This window comes from Sinocyclocheilus anshuiensis, unplaced genomic scaffold (genome assembly GCF_001515605.1).
Source record: "Sinocyclocheilus anshuiensis isolate Anshui unplaced genomic scaffold, SAMN03320099.WGS_v1.1 scaffold1589, whole genome shotgun sequence".
NCBI lineage: Eukaryota > Metazoa > Chordata > Actinopteri > Cypriniformes > Cyprinidae > Sinocyclocheilus > Sinocyclocheilus anshuiensis.
The window spans coordinates 154,893-166,604 of NW_015538004.1; the positions used below are offsets into that span (position 1 = coordinate 154,893).

The window sequence follows — 11,712 nt, forward strand, 5'->3', positions numbered from 1 at the left end:
ATGATTCCAAGCCTTGAGCTCTACCCCGGGCCCAGGAGTCTGTTTGGTATGTAGCCTAGGCCTTTGGCCGTAGGGGATAAAGTGACGGACAGCCGTCTGACGTCCCAGGGACAACTCACCATGGAAATGGTAAAGTTGGTACTTAGTGCTCGCCATGGTTCTGGCCGCCAGGATGTGACAAACTAAAAGCTGATATTCATAAATCTAATGCCAAAAAATCTCCAGCCATGCCTTAACACACTTTTGTTGTATGTACACATTTTAAAATTTTTTACACATTATAACTTAACATTTACACATTAACTTCCAACTGGGAATTCTTGTACCTTTTCAAAGACGAGATAATTAGAACCACATTTTCAGCCATTATTTTCAACTTATAAAAATACACCAATGTTTAGTATTCTGCTTATGAACTCATTGGCTGCACTACAGTAGGGCTGCACGATAAATCGAAATGGAATCGAGATCGCAATTCGACAGAAGCTGCGATTGTCATGCGTATCTTTCAGTGAAGCACGGTTCTGTGATCAGCAGTAAATCTCCATTGGAGTAAAAATATGTTATTAAATGTGGTATTTTCACATGCTTTCAGATGGAGCAGCATTTACTTCATAGAGCCGTAGTTCACTGAGAAGCTATGCAAACAGCTGTCATTATCGCGAACGATTTCTTCGATTTCATAATCGCACAATAAAATCGTCTGCGATTTTTTTGCGTAACTTGTCAGTGAACTACGGCTATGTCTAGTAAATTCTGCCATCTGAAAGCACGTGATGATGATTTTCTGCTGATTACAGAACCGCTTTTTTAACAAAATGTGCACGACAATCGCATTTGATTAATCGTGCTGCCCTACACTACAGTTCCAATATATGACAGCAAAAATAAAACAATGCATTTAATACATATCATTATGTTTCCTGAAAAATCATTAACCACCACAAAGGTTAGACAGTCATTTAGTAATCTACATTTAAAGGTAGCCAATTCCATCATGCCACACACACTTCTTGCATATACAACTATTATTAATATATTTAAAACCTGCAAGATCATTTATAAAGGTTGAGCTATTACACCACACCAATCCATGCTCTGTCACTCTATACCTTCAAAATCAATAAAGTCATCAGTCATAGCCCCATCATCTACCTGTCTTGGAACTACAGAAAATTCCATGTTAATACATGATAAAACCCAATCACAACAGAATACAAACAACTGAAATTTTGTCATGAGATTGCAAGTGAACTTCAGATTTGCCAATATACTTGAGGAAATATTCTGGGATTGAGTGACTGACTTACTGATTGATTAAATAAAGCAGTTAAATAAAATAATAAGGGAATAAAATAATTGTTTGTCACACTCACCCTCTTCGTCAGACACATCAAGGACTTCTGTCATGGTCTCTGGCACATTTAGCTTGTGTTTCTCTGTCACTGTCTACATAGAAACAAATGTGTTTTTTGTTGTTATTGTTAATCTAGTTAAAATCCACAATGCATTTATTTCTATGAATGACTTATAAATGCATATCCTTGGGTAAACTTACCATTGTTGTAGTGATAATTTCCTCTGTGACTACTCTCAGAGTGTCAACCACAGAAATGTAACCAAGGCGACGTGCGATGGCAAGAGCGGTGTTTCCATTCTACACAGTAAATGACATAATATCAACAATGAGATTAGAAAATTGCTTTTTTTTCCCCTCTTTGAAACTTTTTTCTGTTTTTCAGGGGAACATGTATTAAAAAAGTCAATAGGATCCATTTTATGCTGATTTTATTGAAGAAAATGTTTAAATGGAGTATGTGTTTGTATGTTTGCATGTGTATGTATTTACTCACCACAGTGATGGCATTGGGTTTGGCTCCATGCTGGAGCAAGACGTTAATGATGTGTGTGTTTCCTTGTTGTGCAGCCTGGTGTAGAGGTGTGTAACCATTCTGACAAGAATGCAAATGTTATATTTCACATTATGCCTTTAACACATTGCTATCTTTTGTCTAATTAATATATATTACACTCATTTTGTATGTGGAAATCAATTTATACTGTAGTTAAATAGTTTGAGTATTTTTTATTCATTTAAATATAAAAATGTTCTTTATATCAATCAAACCAGAGACCTTTTCACAACAGAGCTGGAGTTCATCATCATAAAAAAAAAATCTGAAATGAAGAGCTTAATAATAGTCTGGGCCTTGGCTATTCTCAAGCAAATATAGGGCTTATAAGTGAACAGAAAGTCATGCACAATACACATCCATCAAGAGGTCAGATTAAATGGAGGATTGGCTCTCAATAGGTACAAAATGGCTTACCTGGTCTTTCATTTTCCTTTGTCATGTATAATCACAGTTATACATGACCAAAGAGCATATAAAACCATTTAAAAACCCAATTATTGCATTGCTTTGTCCCATTGCTATTTCATTTTTTTTTTTTTTTTGCTCTTCTGTAATGTAAATTATTCCATTGGATTCAGTGGTTATTTGATTTTGTATCTTTGTCTTATTTCAAAAAATGACATAATATCAACAATGAGATTAGAAAATTGCTTTTTTTTCCCCTCTTTGAAACTTTTTTCTGTTTTTCAGGGGAACATGTATTAAAAAAGTCAATAGGATCCATTTTATGCTGATTTTATTGAAGAAAATGTTTAAATGGAGTATGTGTTTGTATGTTTGCATGTGTATGTATTTACTCACCACAGTGATGGCATTGGGTTTGGCTCCATGCTGGAGCAAGACGTTAATGATGTGTGTGTTTCCTTGTTGTGCAGCCTGGTGTAGAGGTGTGTAACCATTCTGACAAGAATGCAAATGTTATATTTCACATTATGCCTTTAACACATTGCTATCTTTTGTCTAATTAATATATATTACACTCATTTTGTATGTGGAAATCAATTTATACTGTAGTTAAATAGTTTGAGTATTTTTTATTCATTTAAATATAAAAATGTTCTTTATATTAATATTAAAAATTAACAGATTAAGAAATACCTTTGTTTTAGCATTGACACCTGCCCCACTCTTCAACAGAAAATGAACCATCTTAGCATTTCCATAGTGACAGGCAACGATAAGCGTTGTGTATCCCAACTGAAATAGAGATCATATTGTCAGCATCGGTGATATTTATTGGGGAAAATATCTTACTTTGTGAAATTATAATACTCTTCTTACTTGTGTTTGTTGGTCAACGTTGGCACCATGCTTAACTAAAATCTCACCAACACCTACTTTGTCTTCTTGGGCAGCAAGATGAAGGGATGTAAGTCCACTCTGAGAAAACATAAAAAAAACAACAGAGCTGGAGTTCATCATCATAAAAAAAAAATCTGAAATGAAGAGCTTAATAATAGTCTGGGCCTTGGCTATTCTCAAGCAAATATAGGGCTTATAAGTGAACAGAAAGTCATGCACAATACACATCCATCAAGAGGTCAGATTAAATGGAGGATTGGCTCTCAATAGGTACAAAATGGCTTACCTGGTCTTTCATTTTCCTTTGTCATGTATAATCACAGTTATACATGAGCAAAGAGCATATAAAACCATTTAAAAACCCAATTATTGCATTGCTTTGTCCCATTGCTATTTCATTTTTTTTTTTTTTTGCTCTTCTGTAATGTAAATTATTCCATTGGATTCAGTGGTTATTTGATTTTGTATCTTTGTCTTATTTCAAATATCATTTACTTTATTGTGATAATGTTTCGAAGTATGGAAACACAAAGGACCAGATAGCTAATTTTAATATATGTCAAAGTAATGGACAGCATATTGAATTAAAAATTGAAATAAAATGCTTAATGCAGTTTCGCAAACTCTGCCTCAAATGTATTTTTTTTTACACAATGTTTAAATTTATTTTTATTTGATATTTGTAGTGATTTGAAGTACAGGTGCATCTCAATAAATTAGAATGTTGTGGAAAATTTCATTTATTTCAGTAATTCAACTCAAATTGTGAAACTCGTGTATTAAATAAATTCAATGCACACAGAGAGCTGCCATCTCACTGTGTCCCTCTTGGGAAGCCAGATGGAGCGGCATCACACCCTGTTTGGTCTGGATGTTGGTCTCAGCTCCGTACTGCAGGAGTGTGGTAGCTATTTCCATTTGATTCTTTTTTGCTGCTATGTGAAGGGGAGTGTATCCATTCTACACGAACGGAGAAAAGACAAAAAGGACAGTTAGGCTGGTGAAACTACAGAGCACAGATGTTCACAAGTCTTTGTTGCTGGAGTCTGAGTCAAGTCTCGAGTCTTTGGTCACGAGTCCGAGTCGAGTATCAAGTCATTTAATGGCTCGCTAAAAAAAATCCCATTCAGAATCCTCATGTATTGAAACCTTCCTATTTACGAAGCTGTTTTAGGCTATAGACAAAATATATGACCTATGATATGCTTTTTTTCTTTTTTTTTCTTTAAAAACAAACAAAAAAAAGAGGTGTTAAGATACGGTTATCTTACATACATGTACATAAGGTTAATGCACATCCAGCCTGTTACTTATGTTTTAATCCATTACCATGTTCAAAACAGTTTTTCTGTAATTAAATTCTATAATAAGAGTCCTATCTACCATGACACATAAGGAAATATGTGGCACAGATATTACAAAACCATACAAATAAATTATTTCTTTTTTATATATGTCAGGGGTATTCAAATAAAGTTCGAAGCGGTGCGGTCTCTATATTTTCTTCCAAGCAGAGGTCCGGACAAATATAAATAAATAAATAAATTACATGTATTGAATTGTTACATTTAGATACATGCGAGGCCATGTGACAAAAAAATACTGTTTCTGTTCAGACTTTTCCTCCTGAAATCTATACTATTTTAATATTTTACTTAAAAGCATTATCTACTAAAAATGTCTACAATAATCAAAACGTTCTCATCTTGAGCAGAAAAGAAAGATAACTAGCAGTTTCAAAGTTTACGTTCTATCTGTGATGTTATGCCCGATAACAACTTTGGTTCCGGTACTGTGTTGCGGACCGGGCAGTTCTATGTAGTGCACCAGGGGAGAGTGTTGAATGCTATGTGTCTGCGGACTGAATAAATGATCAGAAACCACAGCAAGTCTTTGTCTTTGTCTTCATAACATGGTGTCAGAAATAGGGACTGGCGAACACTGGAGAGTTTGTGTAAAAACGCCAGCGAGACCGGACCCACAGTGAGCGAGACCTGCACGGAGAGCGGCCAAGGGACGAGCGCACAAGAGATGCACGCACGCGGGTCAAGTGCAGCAGAGCAGCGAAAAGCAGGTCGAAAAGACATCGTTGACACAAAGTAAGAGAACTCTTGAGTGTTTTCCCGTCATGGAGAAGTTAAATCCGCCATCACCTATGCAGTTCGTCGGTAATTTGGCTGATAACTGGAAACGTTTCAAGCAGAGATTCAACATCTATCTTGCTGCTAGTGGCGCAGGTGGAAGTGATGAGAAGTTAAAAGCATCGATCTTTCTGCATGTCATAGGTGAGGATGCACTGGACATATATAATAGCTTTCAACTTGACGAGGCAAATTTAACACTGACTGTTCTCATGACAAAGTTTGAAGAATACTTTGTGCCAACTGCCAAGCAAGAATGTCACATTTGAGAGATTCAAATTTTTCTCTGCTGATCAGAAACAAGGAATGACTTTTGATCAATACCTTGCTGAACTGCACACACTGAGTAAGACTTGTGACTTTGGAGATTTAAGAGATTCACTAGTGAGAGACCGAATAGTCTGTGGGATTCCCGATAATGGTCTCAGGGAAAGACTGCTACGTGAACCAGCTCTGACACTAGAGAAAGCTGTAAATATGTCTAGAGCTGCTGAAATAACACGTGCACAAGCCAAGGAACTGCATAGATATGATGCTGCAGTGCATCCTATAAAAAGAGAGGAGCAGCGCACAAAACAATCAACAAAACAAAGACAGCAGAGGGTGAAATCTCCAAAAAGTAAGTGCGGCAGATGTGGAGAGACACATATGCCACGATCTTGTCCTGCTTATGGAAAAACCTGCAATAGCTGCGGGAAGAATAATAATTTTGCAAAGTGTTGCAAAGCTGATGTTGCAAAGAACAAAGTATATGCAGTTGAAGAACAGCCAGAGGAATTCTTTGTTGATTCTGTTCAGACAAACACGGCAGACAAAGCTGAATGGATTGTACCACTGACTGTAAATGAGACAATGATTCCATTCAAATTAGATACAGGTGCACAAGTTAACCTGTTGTCAATGGATGACTACAAAACCCTCAAAGTCAAAAACAAAATTCATTCAACAAAAATGAAAGTAACAGGATACACATGTGAGGATGTCCCTGTCAAAGGAAGCTGCCTGGTGACTCTGAAACACAAGGGACAGCTGTTAAAGACACAAATGCTGATCATAGAAAAAACCGTCCAGCCAATTCTGGGACTGAGTACATGTGAAAAACTTGACCTGGTGAGAAGAGTGTTTGTAGTGACATCACAGGTTGAAACAGAGGAAACTTCATTCATGGAGGATTACAAAGATGTGTTTGAAGGACTGGGATGCTTGCCTGGGGAGCACAACATAAGCATTGATGATACGGTGACTCCGGTGGTACATGCATGCAGAAAAGTTCTGTTTGCATTGCGTGAAAAACTCAAAGAGGAACTAGCTCGAATGGAGAAGTTAAATGTCATAAAGAAAATTGACGAACCAACAGACTGGGTGAGTTCACTCGTCATTGTGCTTAAGAAAAATGGTGCATTGAGAATATGTCTTGATCCGAGAGATCTCAATAGAGCCATAAAACGCGAACACTACAAACTGCCAACCAGAGAAGAGATCATGTCTCAGTTTGCTGGAGCGAAGTGGTTCAGTAAGCTGGATGGGTCATCCGGTTTTTGGCAAATGAAACTTGATGAGGCAAGTTCAAAACTGTGTACCTTCAATACTCCAGAAGGCCGATATCGTTTTCTACGTCTCCCGTATGGCATTCTGTCAGCACCAGAAGGGTACCACAAAACAATCCACATGATCTTTGAGCACCTACCAGGCGTAGAGACTATGATGGATGATATAATTGTGTGGGGTTCCAACTGTCAAGAACACGACGCACGATTGAGGCAAGTTCTAGAGCTTACAAGGCAGTCCAATCTGAAATTGAACAGAGAGAAATGTGAGATCGCAGTCAAGATTCTAACTTTTGTTGGAGATGTTTCGTCTGAGGAAGGTGTCAGGCCAGACCCAAGAAAAACCTCCGCAATAGTCAACACGGAACGGCCTCAAAAAAAGGAGGAAGTGAGAAGATTCCTTGGAATGGTCATTTACCTGGTCAAATTCATTCCCCAGCTGTCAACGCATTCTGCTCCACTCAGATGTCTCCTCGAACAAAAGAATGAGTGGATGTGGCCTCACGAGCAGAAAGCATGCTTTCAAAATCTGAAGCACATCATTACAGAGGAGCCAGTGCTCAGATATTATGACCCACATGAGAGCACACGAATCTCAGCAGATGCCTCACAATATGGCCTAGGTCCTGTGCTTCTGCAGCAACATGGTGAGAGCTGGCAGCAGGTAGCTTACGCATCAAGAGCCTTGACTGGTGCAGAGTCCAACTATGCACAAATAGAGAAGGAACTTCTGGCTTGCACGTATGCCTGCGAAAGGTTCCACCAGTATGTCTATGGACAGTCCTTTGAAGTGGAAACAGATCATAAACCACTGGTGTCCATAATGTCCAAGGCCTTAAATGACTGTCCCATGAGAATCCAACGAATGCTCATCAGACTCCAAAAATACGATGTCAAAATTATCTACACACCAGGAAAATTCATGTTTGCAGCAGATACACTCTCTCGGGCAGTCGACAAGCATGAAAACCTTAACAGTGAGAAAAGTGCAGACATACAAGCGGATGTTGACATGATTGCAACATCTCTTCCCGTGTCCCCAGATAAAACTGAACAAATAAGAAAAGCAACTGATATGGATGACACAACTCAAAGAGTTCATCCTGAAAGGCTGGCCAGAAAAGAAAAGTGACTGTTCAAAGCAAATCCAAGATTACTGGTCATGCAGATCAGAGCTTTCAGTGGTGAATGACATCATCTTCAAGGGAAACAAGTTTGTCATCCCTGCATCGATGCGCATAGAAATGCTGCAGAAAGTTCACGAGGGACATCTAGGAGAAGAGAAATGCAATTGCAGGGCCCGTGAGGTAATGTACTGGCCAAGGATAAACCATGATATCAGTCAGACTACAGCCTCATGCAAAATATGTCTCACATACAGGTCTAAGCAACAAGCAGAGCCACTCATGCCTCATCCAGTGCCTGATCATCCATACCAAAAGGTTGGAGTAGACCTGTTTGACTGCAATGGTATTTTAGGTGTCAATACGTCAGTTTTGTACGTTTAAATGCTAAAAATACGTAAGTATTTGTACATTTAGGGCTGAAAATACGTCAGTATTGTACGTTTTAGTGCCTGTAAAAACGTACGTAAATGTACGTTTTATAGAACTACATTTTACGTAAAATACATACGAATTATCATGAGATCACGTTGGACACTGATAGTGACATGCTGGGTTTATTTCAGAGCCCTGTACAGTGACGGTGGAGGAAATGGAAAGAAGAGGTTTAGAGTTGGCCTATGCTAATCGACAAAAGATGTTCGCACCACATGATGATCACATCACCTTAATGTGTAAGAGGGGCAAAGTTTCAGGAGGTGTTCCCCTAAGACAAAAGTGTAGTGATGGAGAGATGACTTTACCTGTGTGTGAGTGACAGTGGGAATAAAGAATAAGTGCAGCATCAACTGTACTATGTAAAAACAAATGGCGTGAATCAAAATAAAACATTTTTCCCAAATCATTTTATGTGTTTTGGATTTCTTGCAAGAAAAAACAAACGAACAAAAACCTAAATAAATACTAAATGTAAAATTCTCAATATGTGCATGTATGAAAATTATGTTAACCATTTTAACTCTACATTTTTCCGTGATACTGCAAGTCAGTGCACTCATTGAACAGCCCAATGAAACATTTATAATGTGAATCAGTTACTAATTTATAGTTTAGAGAGTGAAACTGGAATGAAACAGCTCTGGTCAGATGAGTATTTACACCAGCCATGTAAAATTTTTCAAACCCTGTAGTAGCTATATGTTGTTCACAGATGTTACCAATGGAATCAAATAGATTAAATTGCACAACTTTAGCTAATATTAGCACACATGAGATCACGTTGGATAATGGCCCACAATTTTGCAGTAGGGAGTTTAATGCTTTTGCTGAAGAGTGGGGATCTCAACATACCACATCAAGCCCAAACTAGGTCCAACAGGTTGGCGGAGAGTTCTGTAAAGATTGTGAAGGCTCTCATGAAGAAGAGTCACGACGGAAAGACAGACTTCCATAGGAGTCTGATGATTTACAGGAGTGCTCCGCTTCAAAATGGGTTGTCCCCAGCACAAATGTTGATGGGTCGACGGATACGCACTAACTTACCAATCCACCAGGATCTGTTGACACCTGCAGGGGCAAACAAAATAAAAGAAGCTAAACAAAAACATAAAACCAAACAAAAAGAGAAATATGATAAGAAAACAAGGAACCAACAAGGATGTGTTGAAAGAGAATTAATACCACGGTCATACGAGATTCAGACCGAGCATCGAGCATGTCTAAGAAGGAACAGAGGGGACATAAGACCACAAGTGACTGTTCAAGAAGCCGAGTCAAAGTCAAATGACAAAGATGTGTCTGACATTTCCACAAGTGAACAGGCTGACAACAGTTCTGTGGTTCACACTGACTCTGATCTGACAAAGGAAGTTACTGCTTCACCTGGGAAGTATTGCAGACCAAAACGCACTGTTAGACCTCCTGAAAGGTTAACTGAAATTTGTTTTAAAAAAAAAAAGTTAATTGTGAAAATTCTGTGGTGCATTTTATGTTGTTCTGAAAATGTTATTTTTGCCACAAATACAAATTGATAGAACAAAATATTTCAAAGGAAAGTTATTTACTTTTAAAGGGGGAGCCACTGGTGTCCATAATGTCCACGGCCTTAAATGACTGTCCCATGAGAATCCAATGAATGCTCATCAGACACCAAAAATACAATGTCAAAATTAACTACACACCAGGAAAATTCATGTTTGCAGCAGATACACTCTCTCGGGCAGTCGACAAGCATGAAAACCTTAACAGTGAGAAAAGTGCAGACATACAAGCGTATGTTGACATGATTGTAATCTCTCTTCCCCGTGTCCCCAGAGAAAACTGAACAAATAAGAAAAGCAACTGATATGGATGACACAACTCAAAGAGTTCATCCTGAAAGGCTGGCCAGAAAAGAAAAGTGACTGTTCAAAGCAAATCCAAGATTGCTGGTTGTGCAGAGCAGAGCTTTCAGTGGTGAACGACATCATCTTCAAGGGAAACAAGTTTGTCATCCCTGCATAGATTCGCAAAGAAATGCTGCAGAAAGTTCATGAGGGACATCTAGGAGAAGAGAAATGCAAGTGCAGGGCCCGTGAGGTAATGTACTGGCCAAGGATAAACCATGACATCAGTCAGACTACAGCCTCATGTGAAATATGTCTCACATACAGGTCTAAGCAACAAGCAGAGCCACTCATGCCTCATCCAGTGCCTCATCATCCATACCAAAAGGTTGGAGTAGAACTGTTTGACTGCAATGGTAAAAGCCACATTGCAGTTACCGATTATTTCTCCAACTATCCAGAAGTTGCAACACTACAGGTGACATCTAGCCAAGCTGTCATTGCTTTTCTGAAGACAATCTTTGAAAGACATGGAGTTCCCTGTGAGGTGTTTTCTGATAATGGCCCACAATTTTGCAGTAGGGAGTTTAATGCTTTCGCTGAAGAGTGGGGATTTCAACATACCACATCAAGCCCAAACTACCCTAGGTCCAACGGGCTGGCGGAGAGTTCTGTAAAGATTGTGAAGGCTCTCATGAAGAAGAGTCACGACGGAAAGACAGACTTCCATAGGAGTCTGATGATTTACAGGAGTGCTCCGCTTCAAAATGGGTTGTCCCCAGCACAAATGTTGATGGGTCGACGGATACGCACTAACTTACCAATCCACCAGGATCTGTTGACACCTGCAGGGGCAAACAAAATAAAAGAAGCTAAACAAAAACATAAAACCAAACAAAAAGAGAAATACGTTAAGAAAGCAAAAACCCTGCAGAAACTCAAGCCTGGAGATAGAGTTCGTATCCTGAATCATGCAACAAGGAACATGGACGCAACAAGGATGTGTTGAAAGAGAATTAATACCACGGTCATACGAGATTCAGACCGAGCATGGTGCAATTCTAAGAAGGAACAGAGGGGACTTAAGACCACAAGTGACTGTTCAAGAAGCCGAGTCAAAGTCAAATGACAAAGATGTGTCTGACATTTCCACAAGTGAACAGGCTGACAACAGTTCTGTGGATCACACCGACTCTGATTTGACAAAGGAAGTTACTGCTTCACCTGGGAAGTATTGCAGACCAAAACGCACTGTTAGACCTCCTGAAAGGTTAACTGAAATTTGTTTTAAAAAAAAAAAGTTAATTGTGAAAATTCTGTGGTGCATTTTATGTTGTTCTGAAAATGTTATTTTTGCCACAAATACAAATTGATAGAACAAAATATTTCAAAGGAAAGTTATTTACTTTTAAAGGGGG

General features: G+C 38.6%; 1 protein-coding gene across 1 annotated transcript in view; it reads right to left on the reverse strand.

Moving 5' to 3' along the window:
* The window catches only part of LOC107677060 (ankyrin-2-like), a 192,268-nt gene that overhangs the window by 44,383 nt on the left and 136,173 nt on the right, over positions 1-11,712 (reverse strand). Inside the window, 6 exon segments of the mRNA XM_016471851.1 lie at positions 1,377-1,449; positions 1,559-1,657; positions 2,718-2,816; positions 3,015-3,113; positions 3,198-3,324; positions 3,991-4,178. Of these exon segments, the coding sequence (XP_016327337.1) occupies positions 1,377-1,449; positions 1,559-1,657; positions 2,718-2,816; positions 3,015-3,113; positions 3,198-3,324; positions 3,991-4,178 (685 nt within the window).